This window comes from Bos indicus x Bos taurus, chromosome 1 (assembly GCF_003369695.1).
Source record: "Bos indicus x Bos taurus breed Angus x Brahman F1 hybrid chromosome 1, Bos_hybrid_MaternalHap_v2.0, whole genome shotgun sequence".
Lineage (NCBI taxonomy): Eukaryota > Metazoa > Chordata > Mammalia > Artiodactyla > Bovidae > Bos > Bos indicus x Bos taurus.
Window position 1 is genome coordinate 64,499,319 of NC_040076.1, and position 21,488 is coordinate 64,520,806.

General features: G+C 37.5%; 1 protein-coding gene across 4 annotated transcripts in view; it reads right to left on the reverse strand.

Moving 5' to 3' along the window:
* Nucleotides 1-21,488, reverse strand: part of GSK3B (glycogen synthase kinase 3 beta) — a 220,016-nt gene that overhangs the window by 89,659 nt on the left and 108,869 nt on the right. For all 4 annotated transcript variants that reach the window (XM_027529592.1, XM_027529541.1, XM_027529760.1 and 1 more), the window contains exon 3: nt 12,930-13,013. In XM_027529592.1, coding sequence (XP_027385393.1) covers nt 12,930-13,013 — 84 coding nt within the window. The remainder of the gene's footprint in view (nt 1-12,929; nt 13,014-21,488) is intronic.

Below are 21,488 nucleotides of genomic sequence, written 5' to 3' on the forward strand. Positions count from 1 at the left end.
AAAGTGAAAGTGAAGTCGCTCAGTCGTGTCCGACTCTTAGCGACCCCATGGACGACAGCCTACCAGGCTCCTCCGCCCATGGGATTTTCTAGGCAAGAGTACTGGAGTGGGGTGCCATTGCCTTCTTAAGACATTTAGATGACAAAATTTTGATTACACTTAACAAAAACTCAGCAAAAACTAGGATAATTTCATCCACTGGAAAACAGATACAACTTACTATGATGCTCTTACCCCAAGTTTTCAACTTGAGCAAACAAAGTTGCTTGAAGATGCAGTTGTAAGTAGAACTGCATTATCATTCTAAAAATTTGATGGGATGCAAAGCAGCATGTACGAGAACCCAGTAAAGACATCCAACAAACTCTCATGGTAACCCAGGGTTCTCCTCAGAATTGAGTTTAGGATACCTGCACTGCAGAAAAATCTTCAAAGTAGATGCCTTTTCTCTGATGAATGTGCCAGGCTGGCTAAAGATGGAAATAATACTAACAGGAAACGGTATGGACTAGAAAAAAGAGAAATATTCTTTTGCTTGGGAGACTGGGGAGAGGGTGGGGAAGGTGATGAGCACCTAGCATACAACAATGATTAAGGCAAGCTTCACCTTTATCCTCACACCTTCAAAGAAAAGAAATACTAAAATTAGACAGAATCTTGAAAAAAATTGTACCAGAAGAAAAAAAATACATGTGTTTGCAAATACTGGAGGACAAAACATTTATACGCTATTAAGGAAAACAATGCCAATCTGACTACATAAAAATGTAAAGCTTAAAAAAAAACAGAACCAAATAAAAATATGACAATTTGGGGAAAAAACTGTTTACACATGATAAAGAGTTTACTTGTTTTTGTTTAAAATACAAATAGCTCCTGTACATCAATAAGAAAAGACTAACATTCTAATAGAAGAAAGTGGAAAGGGGCACAAATATATGGCCGTACAAATGGCAAACAAAAATGTAGAAAGATGCTCAATCTCATTCATAATTAAAATTCATAATTAAAAAAAGGCCATAAGATAACAATGAGCTACCATTTCTTACATATCAAATTGGAAAAGAAAATTAAACCTGAGAAAACTAAGTATTGGAAAGTTGTCTATCCAAAATGTACCATTATACACTTCTGGTACAATTCTTGCAATCTTTTGGGAAGTCAGTGGGTTAAAATATTCATCCCAAAGTGAAGATGAACAGACACATCCAATTTGACTCAGCAATGCCATATCTAGGAATGAAGTCTATGAAAACAATTCTGTGTCTGTGCCTGTCTGTATGTGCATGCACACACACAAAGATGACTTAAGATTTGTGAAAAGAAATTTAAAATAATCTATATGCCAGAAAGTAAAGACATGTTCAAAATCCAAAACCAAAACAAAACTGAAGCCCACAGTAATTGAATTATGACAAAGGAGAACAGACGGCTAACTGCAAAGAGCTCCCAATGACCAAAGCAGGAACATTTGATTAATAATAATAATAAAAATAGAATGTTTAAAATTATGAATGAGATTGAGCATCTTTCTACAATTTTTTTGATTTTCCTAATACTACAAAAAAGTACTATTACATTATAACCCAATGTATAAAGTAAATATGCATGAGTCCACACTGATATAAATAAAAAACAGCTTAATAAAGAAACAATCAGCATCCAAAAGAAATCCAAATAATTTACACAGCGACTTTACCCTTAAGGAAAATAATTCCCCTCTTCTTAGGTGTGGGCTGTGGATAGTGACTTCCTTTCAAAGGATACAGCATGGAAGAGGGGGGAGAGTAAGTTTACAGTAAAGAAAACGGAAAAATACAAGGTCAGCCAGGTGATGAAGATTAATAGCAAATCGTGTTGACAGCACATACCCTCGACGTGATGTGTTGAAAATGGCACTCTGTGGTCTTTTTCCAAATAACCTATAACTCTAGTTTCTTATAAGAAAAATTCCAATAGTGAGGCAGTCTACAAAATATCTACCTACCAGTACTCAAAACTGCCAATGTCATCAAAAACAAGGGAAGTCTGAGAAACTGCCATGGCCAAGAGGAACCTAAGAGACACAGTAACTAAATGCACTAAGGTAGTTTCAACGGGATTATGGAAGAGAAAAAAGACATTAGGTAAAAACTAAGGAAACCTGAATAAACTTTGGATGTTAGTTAATAATTATGTATCAGTAATGGCTCATTAATTGTAATAAATGTACCATACTGATATTAGATGTTAACAATAAAGGAAATTGGGTACAGGGTCTAGGCACATAGACATAAAAGGCCATATTATTATGTTGTTATGGTAACATATGATATGCTGCTGCTGGTGCTAAGTCGAGTCCAACTCTGTGCAACCCCACAGACGGCAGCCCACCAGGATCCTCCATCCCTGGGATTCTCCAGGCAAGAATACTGGAGTGGGTTGCCATTTCCTTCTCCAATGCATGCATGTAAGTCGCTTCAGTCATGTCCGACTCTGTGTGACCCCATGGACAGCAGCCCACCAGGCTCCTCTGTCCACGGGATTCTCTAGGCAAGAATATTGGAGTGGGGTGCTGTGTCCTTCTCCTGTATATGATATATGTGCTCATATATGCATATAGGAAATTTACCTATGTGGAAAGACTTGGAGATTTAAGGAGTAGGGTCAAGACCTTATTTTTGTCTACTACCCATCTGTTATTTCAATTTTTTTTTTTACACCATGAATGTAGAAATATTTTAGTTTCACTAAAATATTATGATAACATAAAAACAAGGTGATAATTAATAATAAAAAGAAACTTGTAGATTCACATTTTCAAGCAGCTGATAGTCAGCATCTTACTGCTGTAAATAACATTTATAACTCAGGGGGAGATCTAGATAATTCATCCACTTCAGAGAGTTTTACATTACCTATATATTTATTCTTTAGGTCACACTCCAACAAAAATGTCAGCATTTCTTCAGTAAAATTTTCATCAGATTATCTATTTCTATTATACTATAATGGAAATCACCATGAAATTTAAAGAAAGATACAAAACTGGCCCTATTTAGGCAACCTCTTTATTTCAGTGAATAAAATTCCTTGTTATCAGTCATTTTCACACAGTAAAAAAAAAGGTGAGAAAAAAAAAAAGCCAGAGGCATTAATTTTGTAAACTTGACTACATATATACTTAGCTACAACTTTGTATAACATTTCTGCATGTATGTTATTTCTGTAACAGGATTTCATTTAATTTAAAACAGCAACACAACAAAAAATCCTTTTCTTATAGGAAAGCTGACAAACAATTATGAAACTACTTTTACTTTCCCAGCTTCACATCCCACTACTAGCCCCATAACGCCCTACTTTACATATCTGAAATCTTGAAATACCTGTATCTCCTCTACACAGACTATGCTGTTTAACTCCAACAAACTTTTCAAATATCCTGTACTTCTAACTTGACACATACCTATTCTGCACTATATATCAAAATAGCTCTTATCTGGGCTTCAAACCCTGAATAACCATCACCTCTCCTATGTAATTCATTTGCTGACCCCTCTGTATAATTTATTACTTTCCTCCATACTATTTCTACTCCTAATACAAATAAGTGTCATTCCATGTATCATTTTGCAGTATATTTCTCTCCTGTCCTTTAAATTCAAGTAGACGGATTTTACACTTTGTACCTAAAACACTATACAATGCAGGTAAATTGAAGTAAGTTTTGCAATTTGAAGAGAATAAGTGGTTGGAAAGAAAACACACTTTGTAGCTGAAGAATCTATGTTTGAAAATGGCTCCTATGATTACTAACTATACAACACCGGGCAAATTCTTTAATCACACAAGACTTCCATTTTTCCAATGATAAAACTAACAAAACAGAATATTAGCTACCTAGGAGTACTGCATGATGCAGAAGGCGATGGCACCCCACTCCAGTACTCTTCCCTGGAAAATCCCATGGATGGAGGAGCCTGGTAGGCTGCAGCCCATGGGGTCACTAAGAGTCGGACACAACTGAGTGACTTCACTTTCACTTTTCACTTTCATGCACTGGAGAAGGAAATAGCAACCCACTCCAGTGTTCTTGCCTGAGAATCTCAGGGACGGGGGAGCCTGGTGGGCTGCCATCTCTGGGGTCGCACAGAGTCGGACACGACTGAAGTGACTTAGCAGCAGCAGCAGCAGCAGCAGCAGTACTGCATGATGTTTAAATGAGAAAAATGCATTTTAAAAGCATTTTATAAATCATAAAATTTTAAGAAAAATTGCGTATTTATGATTTAAGACATTATGTAATTCCAATTAACCAAATGAATATCTCTAGGAATTTGATTAAATTATATATAAAGTGTATTTATATAATATTTTTAAATATTATTTTGGTATATGTTTAATAAAGTATTAGTAAAATGGTGCTAACTTTTAGTGTTTGCTTAAACTTAAAGTTAATGAGGTAAAAAGACATAAGGTGATTAGCATATGCTCAGTCATTACTTTTTAAATTTATCCCTCTACACTAACTACAGTATGCACCCACTATAGTTGGAGGCCTCTATTTTATTAATCTTTTCTACCTAGAATAACAATTTCACTAAGTAGTCTACAAAGTGTGGAAAATAATAAGAGGGGGAGCAAGACTTCTGGAACAGCAGTGCAAGGAGTTCAGATGATCTCCTCAGCAAAGCAAAATGATAAAATGCTTAGCCAACAACTGTGTGAAATATATGGAAATTGTTCTAAGGGCACACAGCAAGGAAGAAACAAATCTTGGTAAAACTGCAAGAATCTATGGCATTTTAGTAAAGACCTGTACCTTTACCCTGTCATCCTATCTCCATGTATGGGAAGCTCTATTCAGGACTCTCTCTGCGAAAGAGTTGAACATGACTGAGCGACTGAACAACAACAATCCAGCACTCCACTCCAGACAGCACCCTCTCCTCTCAGCTCCTAGTCAAGGACTATGGTTTCACCCCAGGAGGGACAAGCTGCTCCCCAAGTTTCAAAAGATTTATCCTAGCCAAGAGAACTGTCTCTCCCTTCCCCCACTCAGTCCCCACAAGTAAGTCAGAGAAGCGCTACTCCAGGCATAGTAGGCTGAACCCTTGACAGTCTCATCCTCAATTTGCTCACAGGAACAGCTCCCATGCTGGGAGGGCCAACTTGTGAAGACTAGGGGGTGCCATTGCTATTGCCCCTCTTTTGGTGCCTTCTCATACAGTGGGGGTGTAACTCTGGGAAAAGTGAGTCCTCATCCAGTTCTAGGGTAGGAGTGCAGGAGTTCTGTCCAGGGAGAAAGCCAGGCTATGTGCTCTATTGCAAGATGTTAACTATTTGCAATACAGAAAGAAGAACTCTAGCCTATAACTGCTGCCTAAAACCAACGGAGATCTTTGCTGTTGTTCAGTTACCCAGTCATTGTCTGACTCTTTGTGACCCCATGGACTGCAGCACACCAGGCCTCCCTGTCCCTCATCATCTCCTGAAATTTGCCCAAGTTGATGTCCATTTCATCTATCCATGGTGATGCCATCCAGCAATCTCATTCTCTGATGCCCTCTTTTCCTCTGTCCTCAATCTTTCCCCTTCTTGGATCACTGCCTTGTCGAGGCAAAGGGGCTTGCGTAACTCAACGAAGCTATGAGCCATGCCATGTAGGGCCACTCAATATGGATAGGTTGTAACAGAGAGTTCTGACAAAATGTGATCCACTGGAGGAAGGAATGGCAAACTATCCCAGCATATTTGCCGTGAGAACCTCATGAACTGTATAAAAGGAGATCTTTGTAGACAGCAATTAAGAGGAGGTTGGTAGGCTCATAACACAAACAAGGCAAGGCACCGTAAGTTTAATAGAAAGAACCAAGGGAAAATATAGTCAGGAAGAGCCTACTTGGAATTACAGTCATCTCTGTAAGTTGATAAGGATGTGCACAGCTGCCAGCTGAGCAGGATGTGGGACAAACCTGAAGCATTCCCTGAGTTGCACACAGATACATCAACATACAGCAGAAGTACCACTGCCACAAGTGGCTTACAAACAACCTCTGACCATACACTTGAGTAAACAATAAGCCACTCTGAGCCAACAGCAACTCCCAGGAAGTAAAATCACATTCATCCTGGCAGGGAAAAAGATTTTGAGTGTCCAAGGCCAGAGCCTCTCAGAAGCAATGAGAGGGGAAATTCCTATCTATCAGTCCCTGGTTCAACATGTGGCAAATAAATAACGAACTTCCTGAACTATGACAATAGCATTCAAGCCTATCACACATACAATGGTAAAGGATAAAAATGTAACTGGCTAATGGGACTTGAAACATAGCCTTTGACCAATATATGACATTTAGAAGAGGAATGATCTCTAATCAGTCTCTAATCAAATTGATCTCTAATCAATAACCTTAACTTCTACTTGAAAAATTAGGGGGGAAAAAAGGGCAAAATAAAACCATAGGAAGGAAATAATGATGATTAGAACAGCAATAAATACATTGGAGAACAGAAAAGCAATTTAAAAAATTAATGAAACCAAAAGTTGGTTCATTGAAAAAAAAAAAAAAATCAACAAAACTGACAGGCCTTTAGCTGACTGACCAAGAAACAAAAAAGAGAAAAGACTCAAATTATCAAAACTAGGAATGAAAACAGAGACATCACAACTGACCTTACAGAAACAAAAATAATTTTAAGGGAAAAGTATTAACTTTGTGTCAATAAATAAGACAATTTAGATGAAATGAAAAAATCACCAAAATGGACAAAAGAAGAAAAGAAAAATCTAAGTACACTTATTACAAGTAGAGTAAGTGAATTAGTAATTTTAAATTTACCACAAGAAGTCATCTGTTGTAAATGGCTTCACTGGAGAAATCTGCCAAACCTTCAAAGAAACAATACCAATTCTTCAGGAAATTTTTCAAAAAAATAGAAGAGGAAAACACTTCCTAACTTATTCTATGAGGCTAGTATTACCCTGATACCAAACCAGACAAAGTCATCATGAACCAGGAAAAGAAAGAAAGATGGCTAAAGAATATGGATAAAGATGCAAAAATCCAGAGAGTACTCTATCCCAAAACAGAAGAATACACATTCTTCTCAAGTGCACATGGGATATTATCCAGAATAGGTCATATATTAGGCCATAAGACAAATCTCAGTAAGTTTTAAAAGACTAAAATTATACAAAGCATCTTCTCTAGCCACAATGAAATAAAAACAAATCAAAAAATTCAAAACGTGTGGAAATTATAGCACACTGTTATAACAAACTATTACAGCAAACTTTTCGCACACTGTTAACAACTAAACAAGCCAAAGAGGAAATACAGCAACACATGTTTAAACAAGAAAAATTAGAAAACACTTAAGAGATAAATGAAAACAAAAACAAAAACTCAATGGAGGCAGCAAAGCAGTACTCGGGAATATACAGAGAGAAGATCTTAAATCAATAACCTAACTTTATACCCTAAAGAACAAGAAAAAAAAGAGAAACTAAACCTAAAGCTACCAGAAGAATGAAAATAATAAAGATTAAACCAGAAATAGGTAGCTCAGTGGTAAAAGAATCTGCCTGCCAATGCTAGAGACACAGGTTTGACCCCTGGGTTGGGAAGATCCCCTAGAGGTGTGGAAATGGTAACCCGCTCCAGGATTCTTGCCTGGAGAACCCCATGCACAGAGGAGCCTGGAGGACGACAGTCCACCGGGCTGCAAAGAGTTGGACACGACTGACCGTACACCTAAAATGAGAAAACAGAAAAAAACAACAGGTTCAAGGAAACCAAAAGTTGGTTCTTTGAAAGATCATCAAAATTGACAAAGTTTCAGCTAGACTGATAAAGAAAAAAGAGAGAAGACACAAAAAACTAAATCAGAAATGAAAGTAAGGATATTACTATCAACCTTACAGATATAAGCACTATAACGGAACACGATGAACAAACTGTATACCAACAAATTAGATAATGTAGATGAAACTGGTAAATTACTAGAAACACATCAATCACTAAACTGACTCAAGATGAAATACAAAATCTCAAAAAACTTATTTAACAAGAAGAGATTCAATTAGTGGTCAAGAACTCCAAAAGTAAAGGCCAGCGCCGGATGGTTTCAATGGTAAATTCTAACAAACACTTAAAGAAGAATTAAGAACAACCCTCTCAAAAGCTCTTCCAAAAATATATAAAAGAAAAAAAAAAAGTCAAAGTGTTTAGGTTGATTCCTGTCATATAGTAAGCACCATCTAAGTTTGGGCTATTATTACTATTTATTTACTATTACTACTATTATTATTGGGCTTACCCAGTGACACACTGGTAAAGAATCCGCCTGCAATGCAGGAGATGCATGTTTGATTCTGAGGTCAGGATGATCCCTTGGAGAAGGAAATGGCAGCCCACTCCAGTATTCTTGCCTGGGAAATCCCATGGACAAAGAAGCCTGGTGGGCTACAGTCCATGGAATCCCAAAGAGTCAGACATGACTGAATGAGCACATATACACTAGTATTATCATACAGCAAAAGGCTATTTACTTCTAAAAGTTCTCCAAAGTAGACACTATATAATCTCCCCTTGCTCAACAATCATTACTAAGATACACTGCTAAATTGTATACCAATAATACACAAACTCTAGAGACAGACTGTGGAGTTGACTCCTAATTTTGCCACTCCATAGCTGTATGAGTCTTAGGTTGTACAGCTTACTTAACTCTGACTGCCTAAATTTCTTCTTCTATAAAACCCATTCTAGTAACCCATTCTTTACTGGGTTACAGTAAAGATGAAGTGAGGTACAAAGTATGTGTAAAAGGGCTTAGAGCAATGTCTGGACGCACAGCAAGTGCAATATATATTTGCTATTACTTAGTAATTTGCAAGGTAATATGTTAATTATATACCAGGTGCTATGATAAGCACTTATATTACCTTTTTTTCCTTACAAAATCCCTACTATACAGATGACAAGGGTTGAAAAGGGATTTCAAAGGTAACACTACCTGTCATACTGCTATGAAGTGATGGAAATAGGAATCAAACCCAAGTATTTCTGGATACAAAACCAGAGCTCTTTACTTTTCATAATGGATTCACCTCAACCATTTTCTCGCCAGGGCTAGTGACAAACAGGCAAAATCAAGCACACCATTCTTCTCCCTGATCCCAGAGGAAGTTGTAAAAATCTCCCTTTCGGAACACAGCCCTCTGCACAGTTACTATCAACAGCCAAGTTGGTATAAGGAATAATATCAACTGGACATCCTTGCTATTTATAAACTGTCTCTCATACAAAAAGAGGGAGAGTCTTAATTTAAGGAAGATAGCTTTTATTACTCCATAATCAAACTATGATGAACCACAGGTAAAACAATTTTATATGTAAGGTTACTTAGAGAAATATTTCTTAAAGAAAACTATTACTTGATTTAAATAAAATCTAAGTCTCTTGTAAAAACAAAAAATGGTTTCCATATTCCTGCAGAGTCCCAGGCTTCTACAAACGTGAGCTGCAACTCAGAGAAGGCAAAGGCAGTTGTTCTCATACCCCAGTTTCAATCAGGAACAACTTTGCTTCTTATCTGTTCTACCCGTAGAACAGAGGTTCTTCATAAATTTCATTTAGGAGGGAAAGGTTTCTACTGCCGAATACTGACACTAAGAAACACTATTCTCTAAGATACTTGGAATTCACAAAAGTATTATAAACCCAGAGTTTCAAAACATTGAAAAAATGTTTCTCTCTGATCAAGGAGAAAGTACTATTTATTTTGAACTAAATCAGAGTCAATAAAATCTATTGGGTAAAACTTGGAGTATAATAACTGACTACATGATGCTCCAATTACTAAATACCAATATTTCCAACCAGAAGACTATGACTGAGACTAATCTGGTCACATCTCTAGTCCCTGTCCTGACTTAATTCCTCCTTCTAGTTATACTGGCTACTCTCTATAGGCTAAAAGTATATTATGTTTAACTCCCAAAGACAGCTTTTAAAATGGCAGGGTGGCACAAAGAGACAAAGTCACCAAGATGGCTATTTCTATAACCATTCAGTCAAACTGTGGTCAATGGATCTGTCAAACAAAACCACCATCCTACCTGAACTTTACCCAGAACTAGAAAGTGCTTATGGACAAAAATTATGATAAGGTCTTTGGGTAGCTTAACTATATTCTCAAAAATAACAATAGGGGAGCAGTTAAGAATATCATGTAATACAAAAACTCAGTGGAATATTACATAACCAATAACTAAAAATATTATGAGGCAACAAGGGAAAGCTTTTGAGATTCTGAATTATTCATACAACTATGTAGAACGTGAACATACAGAATAATATATGTAGTACTGAAGTCAAAAGCCAGGATAGTGAGTGAAAATTTTTCCTTCTTTAAAAATTTCCCCCAAAGTAGTAGAGGCTCAGAGAGAAGAGACTCCAAGAGAGACAAAGACAAAGGCTCAGGACAGATGGAAATCCACACAAAAATTTAGAAATGATCAAATATTCAGAGTAGGATGAGTAGAAACCCAGTGAACGATGGGTACACAAACCCAGAGAAAGAGGCTGAAATCCACAGAAGTAACCAGCAGAGAGAGAGAGAGACCAACAGACACCAGAGTTAAAAAGGGAAAATAAATTTGAGGGGTTGCCAGACAGGTAAGCCTTTGGGTGTTACCACAAAAGGTTTGTTCGAAAGATCTGTTCTTCCCTTTCTGCTCTTTATCTTTGTGAGAATTAAATGAGTTAGTATTTGTAATACACTAAAACAGTGCCTGGCATATAGGGAAAACAATATATGTATGTATATATCTAATTTTTTCTTTTCAATTATGGTTTATAAATAGGATATTGAATGTAGTTCCCTGAGCTATACAACAGGACCTTGTTGATTATTCAGGGAAAGCTATATCAATTAAGCAATCAAAAGAAGATGTTCAAGGGGATTTGTAGGGAGGCCTGTGCAAATGAATCCCCAAGCAATTCAGTGGTTCATGGAACAAATAATCCTGACCTTTATTTATTTTCCTCTGTGGGGTATTATAATGTCTAGCATCTAATAACAAAACCCATAGGGATGCAAAATTCCATTATAACAGTGATGTGAACATAATAGATGCTCCGTAATTTTATTTGGAAAGGGGCAGGAAAAAGAAATGACATGTCAAGACCAATAAGATCAAAGACATAACAGGCAGTTTGTAGGTTAAAAAAAAAAGGTAGCATGAACCAAGTAACGGGCTTAGGAAATAAAAGAGCCCAAATACTTATGAGGGCTTATAGTCCCTAAGACAAGCAAATGCATCATTTAAACTTAGGAGAAAAAAACTGAGAAAACACCTAAGAAATAAGAGTCATTAAAGGGCCAATTTGCTAATTATGGTTGTTAAAACCTTAGCTATGACACACACATACACACACACACACACACGCAACAATTATATATCTGTAGGTATGTACATCACAATCCTGGCTTAATACACAGGTACTTTCCCATATTACAGGCCTTATCATGGAAAAAAAAAAGATTTCTCAGGAAATAATCTAAATAAAATTCAATGGAAAATCACTAAATGGTACACTAGGAAATATGTGAAGTAAAAAAGAACTGGGCTAGAAATCAAGAGGTATTATGAATCTAAGGCATTTGGGAAGTATATGCATGGGATGTGGGCTTCCCTGGTAGCTCAGACGGTAGAGAATCTGCCTGCAATGTAGGAGACCTGGGCTGGATTCCTGGAAGATCGTCTGGAGAAGGGAATAGCTACCCACTCCAGTATTCTTGCCTGGAGAGTTCCATGAACAAAGGAACCTGATGGGCTACGGTCCATAGCGTCTCACATGACTGAGTGACTCAAACACACATGCACACACACACACACACGGAAAAGTCCAAAATATTAAATGAACTTATTCAGTGATGTTAATTTAGCCAAAGGGTTTAAGTGCTTATTACCTGTCCTCCCTCTTCACCCAAACCATGTAAAGAAAAGACTGACTCTGGGAAGAAGGAACAGTGAACAGACAGAAAGAAAAAGACCATGGTAAAACTCAGGAAAATGATTTTCTATGCTTCGAACTCCAGTGAGTATAAGGTATTAGTCACTGTATCTTTTAAAGAGAAAATCCAAGGGTAGGAGGCTAAGGGGAGTTCAAAGCAGGAGATCTTTCTTTATCCTTTGCTTTTACAGAATTAAATGTGATAATAAATAGTAATCACTTACAAGAAGTTCTGTAATATTACATCTTTTCCAACTTTTTAATGCAATCTATCCCTAGAATAGGTTAAACTCGCTTCCTAATGTTTAAGTCTCATTCTGGTCCAAAGTCTTCCTGCTTCCCGTTCCCCTCCAATACTTCCAACTTCAACAACCTGACATCATTTTCCTCCCTCCAACAAACACGTAAACTATCACGGGCTCTGGGAGCACATAAGAAACACAAAAGTTTTTGAAATATAGAACTTTAGAACTAAAGAAGAAAATTCTTAAAAATTAATCCCCTCTATCATTTCATTAGGGTTTTCCCTTGTGGCTCAGTGGTAAAGAATCCATCTGCCAATGCAGAAGACATGGGCTCGATGCCTGGGTCTGGAAGATCCCCTGGAGAAGGAAATAACAACCCACTACAGTATTCTTGCCTAGGAAATCCTATAGACAGAGGAGCTGACGGGCTACACTCCATGGGGTCACAAAAGAGTCGGACACGACTTAGTGACTAAACAACGACATCATTTCATTAACATTTTCCTGTAAAGATATTCAATAATCATATTGTGAGGTTAGAAAAACTAGGACATGTATTTTGGAATTCTTCCATTCAATAAGCAAAGCTGTTTTGATGGGAGGACGGGATACAAACTTTTTCTAGAAGAATATCAAGTCCATCACAATATTCAGTAAACACATTCTAAAGACCTACCTTTTCACCACTTGAGTAGAAGAAATAACGCAATCGGACTATGTTACAGTGATCTAGCTTTCTCATGATCTGGAGCTCTCGGTTCTGAAAAGGAAACACATGAAAATATTTTTTAAAGGCTACCTGCTATTCATATTGACTAAGATGCTTCTGAAACAACATTAAGCACTTCAAAGAGCAGGCCACAAATATGTTACTAAAAGGTAACATTCATATGTTACTAAAAAGTATCACCAGTCAGACCATTGCTCTGCAGTTAAGATAAATATAGAAATCGAAAATAAGTGTTCAGAATCCTTTATTGCAATTTGAAAGAACAATTTTACAACCATGAATCTTAGAGTTAAAAGTAGAGCCTATATTTCCCTAAGTTTCACTTTTCTCATAATTCATTTTTACAGTATTGTATAAAAATACTAGTCTTCAATGAAATGAAAAATTTTAAAACTGGTAACCTCACTACAAATAGCTTGAGAAGGAATGGTTTATGTATGCAAGAGATATTTGAAATGAGCTATTATTACTATAATTTTCTGCAACTATAATAATAATCAACTTCTCACCAAACAAATGAATATGGGTACAAAGAAAACTCTCACATGCCCTGTTATCTAAAATGCAGTGAAAAATCTGAGTTAGCCCTATTAGAAGGGCTCAGTTGCTAGAGTTAAAATATGATATACTAGAAGGTGTACAGTCCTGAAAATTTATAGATCACACAATTTTTCCTTTGGGGAGTTTCAAAGTTATGCTTCAAGAAAATAAAACATTAAACAATATGACAACTTCCCAACACTGGAACATAAATTTTGCAGTAATAAATCTGAGAAGTATACATTAATATATATATACATATATATATATATATATATAGAAGTTAAATTCTAAGAATATACTTAACTGTCAGAAATCCAGTTAATAAAGTCCAAAATATATAACACAGAAAAAGAATACCAAAATACTTGCTAAATGGACAGAAATATAAAATTTCTGTTAAAATGATGATTTAGAAGAGCTACAATCATAAAGTACATACCTGGGAATTTGGAAGGTAAATCCTATTATGTTTAGAGAATAAGGCCAAAATAAAGGGGCTGGGGATGTATTATGGACAAAAGGCCTAATAAGTAGAACTGTCTTAGAGCAGAGTGGGCTCCAGCTCTTGGAAGATGATAGCACAAATAAACAAACCTTCCTCTTCCCTAGAAACTTTCAGTAAACTTCATGATGGTTCTAGCATGTTCTCTAAAAGGAAATAGGGAACGTAAGATGACTCTCCTTCCGACTCTTTAAACCGATACGAGACCTGGGCTTATGTATACAGTGATACAAAACATCAATCTTTCATTCCATTACTTGTTACGTTTATAGCTGAAGCAATAAACAGAGAAACTCAAGACAGTACAGGATACTCGCTTTAACAAGGATAATACGTAGTATTAGACTCTGCATTCTGACTATTACAGATGACACAAAATTTTACAAATTTCAAAACTGTCCATTTTCTATTCCAAATTGAGCTGTTTTTTGAAGTATGTCTATATTCTATCAATTCACCTATAGGTAGCTAGCTTTGTGGGAGAAGTGAAGTAAGATAAGACTCCTCTCAGATATTAAGATTGCTTTTTAACATCGACGGCTATATTAAAATAAGCTATTTCTCCAGACCAATTAACCAAGATAACATAGAACTATTAAATAAAATTTCCATGTAATGGAATTTGTATTAAGACTATGCATATAGGGCTTCCCTGGTGGCTAAGCAGTAAAGAATCTGCCTGCAATGCAGGAGATGCAGGAGACGTGGGTTCCATCCCTGGGTTGGGAAGATCCCCTGGTGGAGGGTACAGCAACCCACTAGAGTATTTTTGCCTGGAGAATCCCATGGACGGAGGAGCCTGGTGGGCTACAGTCTAAAGGGTCACAGATAATTAGACACGACTGAAGTGACTGAACGGGTACACATATACTATGCATATGATCCTTTATCAAAAAGAATATAAGAAAGTATATGGACTCAAATATTTACCTACCCTTACTTCCTGTTCATATTCTACTATTTTTGAAAGGAGGCTTAAAATTTCTCATTTTACAATTGCACTGATCTTACAGGCTAGTAAAGTAATGTTCAAAATTCTCCAAGCCAGGCTTCAGCAATACGTGAACTGTGAACTACCAGATGTTCAAGCTGGTTTTAGAAAAGGCAGAGGAACCAGAGATCAAATTTCCAACATCCGCTGGATCATCGAAAAAGCAAGAGAGTTCCAGAAAAACATCTATTTCTGCTTTATTGACTATGCCAAAGCCTTTGACTGTGTGGATCACAATAAACTGTGGAAAATTCTGAAAGAAATGGGAATACCAGACCACCTGACCTGCCTCCTGAGAAACCTGTATGCAGGTCAGGCAGCAACAGTTAGAACTGGACATGGAACAACAGACTGGTTCCAAATAGGAAAAGGAGGATGTCAAGGCTGTATATTGTCAGCCTGCTTTTTTAACTTACATGCAGAGTACATCATGAGAAATGCTGGGCTCGATGAAGCACAAGCTGGAATCAAGACTGCTAGGAGAAATATGAATAACCTCAGATATGCAGATGACACCACCCTTATGGCAAAAAGTGAAGAAGAACTAAAGAGCCTCTTGATGAAAGTGAAAGAGGAGAGTGAACAAGTTGGCTTAAAGCTCAACATTCAGAAAACTAAGATCATGGCATCTGGTCCCATCACTTCATGGCAAATAGATGGGGAAACAGTGGAAACAGTGTCAGACTTTATTTTTGGGGGCTCGAAAAATCACTGCAGATGGTGACTGCAGCCTTGAAATTAAACTTGCTCCTTGGAAGGAAAGTTATGACCAACCTAGACAGCATATTAAAAAGCATAGACATTACTTTGCCAGCAAAGATCCGTCTAGTCAAAGCTATGGTTTTTCCAGTGGTCATGTATGGATGTAAGAGTTGGGCTATAAAGAAAGCTGAGGGCCGAAGAATTGATGCTTTTGAACTTTGGTGTTGGAGAATACTCTTAAGAGTCCCTTAAACTGTGAGGAGATCTAACCAGTCCATCCTAAAGGAAATCAGTCCTTCATTGGAAGGATGGATGCTAAAGCTGAAAACTCCAATACTTTGGCCACCTACTGTGAAGAACTGATTCATTTCAAAAGACCCTAATGCTGGGAAAGGTTGAAAGCAGGAGGAGAAGGGGACGAGAGAGGATGAGATGATTGGATGGTATCACGGACTCAATGGACATGAGTTTGAGTAAACTCTGGGAGCTGGTGATGGACAGGGAGGCCTGGTGTGCTGTAGTCCATGGGGTTGCAAAGAGTCAGACGTGACTGAGCAACTGAACTGAACTTGACTGTCCTCTATAGGCTGAAAGTTTCATGAGGTTAAAAACTTTGTTATTCTTATTCACTGCCATATCCTTAATACTGCAAATGATGCTTGGCACAGAAAAGGTACACTATATTTGTAGAATAACAACTTTTTTTTTCTGTAGAATTCAGTATGTCATGATGCACTAATAAAGAATGACTCAGCAAAAAGTTAGGCTTGGGACAGTTGTATATTAAATGTATCTTAGGCATAGGCATTGTCTAATATTGGCTTGATTAATACTTTAAAAATTGCTCTGTGAAATTTATCTTTTGGATCTTTTCAGTTCAGTTCAGTGGCTCAATCATGAAGTGATGGGACCAGATGCCAGGGAGGGATAAACAATATATTTTCATGTAAAGTAAAAGGACAGATCATGATAGAGAGAAAGGGCTATTATTTTAGATAGGGAAGTCAGAGCAGATCTCACAATGAAGGTTAAGGATCTAAAGACGAATCTAATCATATGAAGATGAGACCCATGTGAGGCTATGGGGGGAAAGCACTACAGTTATAGGGAACTTCAAACACAAATGCCCAGAGGTGGGCTTGAAAGTGAAAGTCGCTTAGTTGTATCTGACTTTTTGCGACCCCTGAACTATATAGTCCATGGAATTTTCTAGGCCAGAATACTGGAGTGGGTAGCCTTTCCCTCCTCCAGGGGCTCTTCCCAACTCAGGGATTGAACTCAGGTCTCCTGCATTGCAGACAGACTCTCTACCAGCTGAGCCACAAGGGAAGACCAGAGGTGAACTTGGCATATTCAAAAACAGCTAGAAGGATAATGTGATTTCACCACTGAGTAAAGGAAGAGGCAGGAAGCAAGTACAGAGAGATAGGCAGGACAGTATGTCATATTAACTCTAATGAAACTGAATTCTAAACTAAATGAAAGGAAAGCCAAAGAGGCCAAGCAAATGACATAATCTAATTTACCTTTTTAAATGATCATTTTAAAACTAAAAATAAATTTGGGGGAGAAAGTGGATCACAAGTTGTTTTTTGTTTGAAAGTGGATCAAGAGTTCCATTTGAAATCCTAATATTAGACATCCAAGTAAAAATACTGAGGCTCAAGGTAGAAATCTGGGCTGAAATCTGTGTCTAGGAGTCATTTGTATAAAGGGGACTCAAAGCAAGAGGACCTAATAACATCACCTAGGGAAGAAGTTTAGACAAATACACACAAACAACACATTCATATACTGTATCTCTCTGCCAACCGATCTATCCATCTATCCATCCATCCATAGGTATGAAAAGGAGTATATCAAGTGGAGCAATGGATAAAGTAGGATAAAAAACAAGAGAGGTTACCTTATAGGCCAAGTGAAATAAGTTTTCAGAAAATGGCACTGACCATTTATAGCAAAAGCTGCTGAATAAGAAATTAAGATGAAAGCGTAAGACAAATGGATATGGCAAATGCAGGATGTTAGTGACTCTTACAAGTGTGATTTCAGTAGTGATAAAAGTCTGACTAGTGAATTAACTTGGGGTTGGGAGGGAGACACAGGGAAATAACTAAAAAGTCAGAAGGTTCAAAAAGAAATGAGATTTTTCAGCTCTAGCACAATGAACAGATCAGCAAATTCACTCCCCAAAACACATATAAAAAGAACTGTATTATAGAAAACAATCATTTCAGGGCTCTGGAAACCAATCAAAATCAACAACAAATCAAGAAGCATTTATTCAAGAAACATAGCTACAATACTGGAGTTAAGACAGTGGGGGCTAGTGATCTTCTTGCTAGTGACCTTCCCTCTCAATCACCTCTCAGCTCAGCCACAGCTCTGCTACCCTGAGAATGTAACACCAGGTGGGGAAAATGACAGACTGCCAGAACATTAAGAAATACAAAGGGAGATCTTGGAAATCAAAGAGGCTAAATAAACTCTCTACATAGCCCTGTGCTGATTTATAGGCTGTGCACACATGGGAGATCCAAGAGGGCCTTCGAGCAAGTAAATGCTGAGGCTGACTTAAAAACTGCCTGAATTTCAAAAGTTTTTCCAATCCATGAACAGAATCATCTAAGAAATGATGGAAGCTTTATAAATTCAAAATATTTGAACACAATCTCTAACCAATAACTGGCTGGTCACTAAGCAATGCAAAGAGTCAAATCCTAAGAAATCAGGCTAAAACATGAAAACTTGAATAACAATTTAACACAGATTTCAGGGGTTTCAAACTGGCAGAAAAAGAGTCTAGATTAGATGCAGGTAAATTACAAAAAAAAAAAAAAAAAAGGAAAAGAAAGAAAACTCCCAAAACAACAAGTTTCAGGAGGATAAAAAAAAAAGTTAACAGAACCCAGAGTTCTACAATATATTATCTAAAATTTTTCACTGTCTAAAAAAAATGTGAGACATATAAACAATAGGGAAAGTTGATCTATACTCAGGTTAAAAAAGAAAAGGAGCCAACAGAAATTGACTCTGGGTGGACACAGCCATTGGATTTAGCAGACAAAAATAAAAAACTGCTATTATGTTCAAAGAATGTTAAGCTTCTCAACACTAGCCTTGACAATGAGTTTTTATATTTGACACCAAAAGCAAAAGCAACAAAAACAAAAGTAAGCAAATGGGACTATCTCAAATTAAAAAACTTCTGCAAAGGAAATCATCAACAAAATGAAAAGACAACCTATGAAATGGGATAAAACATTTGCAAATCATGTATTAGGATAAGGGGTTAATATCCAAAATATAAAGAACTCCTACAACTTAATAGAAAAGCTTTCAAATAACCTAATTTAAACACGGGTAAAGGACTTGAATAGATATTTTTCCAAAAAAGACATACAGATGGCCAACAATATATGAAAAGATGGCTTAACATCATTAATTATCAGGGAATGCAAATCAAAACCCCACCTCTTAGAATGGATATTACCAAAAAGGGGCAAGAAATAAGCAGTGTTGGAAAACAACAGAATGGGAAAGACTAAAGATCTCTTCAAGAAAATTAGATACACCAAAGGAACATTTCATGCAAAGACGGGCTCGATAAAGGATAGAAATGGTATGGACCTAACAGAAGCAGAAGATATTAAGAAGAGATGGCAAGAATACACAGAAGAACTCTACAAAAAAGATCTTCACGACCCAGATAATCACGATGGTGTTATCACTCACCTAGAGCCAGACATCCCGGAATGTGAAGTCAAGTGGGCCTTAGAAAGCACCACTACAAACAAAGCTAGTGGAGGTAATGGAATTCCAGTTGAGCTCTTTCAAATCCTGTAAGATGATACTGTGAAAGTGCTGCACTCAATATGCCAGCAAATTTGGAAAACTCAGCAGTGGCCACAGGACTGGAAAAGGTCAGTTTTCATTCCAATCCCAAAGAAAGGCAATGCCAAAGAATGCTCAAACTACCACACAATTGCACTCATCTCACACGCTAGTAAAGTAATGCTCAAAATTCTCCAAGCCAGGCTTCAGCAATACGTGAACTGTGAACTACCAGATGTTCAAGCTGGTTTTAGAAAAGGCAGAGGAACCAGAGATCAAATTTCCAACATCTGCTGGATCATCAAAAAAGCAAGAGAGTTCCAGAAAAACATCTATTTCTGCTTGATTGACTAAGCCAAAGCCTTTGACTGTGTGGATCACAATAAACTGTGGAAAATTCTTCAACAGATGGGAATACCAGACCACCTGACCTGCCTCTTGAGAAACCTATAAGCAGGTCAGGAAGCAACAGTTAGAACTGGACATGGAACAACAGACTGGTTCCAAATAGGAAAAGGAGGATGTCAAGGCTGTATATTGTCGCTCTGTTTATTTAACTTATATGCAGACTACATCATGAGAAATGCTGGACTGGAAGAAACACAACCTGGAATCAAGATTGCTGGGAGAACTATCAATAACCTCAGATATGCAGATGACACCACCCTTATGGCAGAAAGTGAAGAGGAACTCAAAAGCCTCTTGATGAAAGTGAAAGAGGAGAGTGAACAAGTTGGCTTAAAGCTCAACATTCAGAAAACGAAGACCTTGGCATCTGGTCCCATCACTTCATGGCAAATAGATGGGGAAACAGTGGAAACAGTGTCAGACTTTATTTTGGGGGGGGGCTCCAAAATCACTGCAGATGGTGACTGCAGCCATGAAATTAAAAGACGCTTACTCCTTGGAAGGAAAGCTATGACCAATTTTGACAGCATATTAAAAAGCAGAGACATTATTTTGCCAACAAAGGTCCATCTAGTCAAGGCTATGGTTTTTCTAGTGGTCATGTATGGATGTGAGAGTTGGACTGTGAAGAAAGCTGAGTGCTGAAGAATTGATGCTTTTGAACTGTGGTGTTGGAGAAGACTCTTGAGAGTTCCTTGGACTGCAAGGAGATCCAACCAGACCATTCTAAAGGAGAGCAGTCCTGGATGTTCTTTGGAAGGACTGATGCTAAAGCTGAAACTCCAATACTTTGGCCACCTCATGCGAAGAGCTGACTCATTGGAAAAGACTCTGATGCTGGGAGGGATTGGGGGCGGGAGGAGAAGGGGACGACAGAGGATGAGATGGCTGGATGGTATCACCAACTCGATGAACATGACTTTGCGTGAACTCTGGGAGCTGGTGATGGACAGGGAGGCCTGGCGTGCTGCGATTCATGGGGTCGCAAAGAGTTGGACACGACTGAGCAACTGAACTGAACTGAACCTGAAGCAAACTGTAATACATTGAAATGTACATTGTAATTCCTAAAGCAGCCACTAAGAAAATAATTATTTTAATATAAAAATCAACACTGGACCTAAAATGGTACACTAAAAAACTTGTTCAACATAAAAGGAGGCAATAAATGAGAAGTGAGGACCAGGGACAACATGAGAGGCCTTCCCTGGTGGTGCAGTGGATAAGAATCTCCCTGCCATGCAGGGAGAAGCCATTGCAACGAGAAGCCCTTGCACTGCAACAAAGAGTAGCCCTGCCTGCTGCAACTAGAGAAAGCCCCCCCAGAGCAACAAAGACCCAGCACAGCCAAACAGAAATAAATAATTTTTAAAGAATACATGAGAGACACAGAAAACAAAAAGCAACATGGTAGAGGCAATTTCTTCTTTTTTTTTAATTTATATTTTTGGAGGCTAATTACTTTACAATATTGTATTGGTTTTCCTATACATTGACATGAATCTGCCACAGGTGTACATGTGTT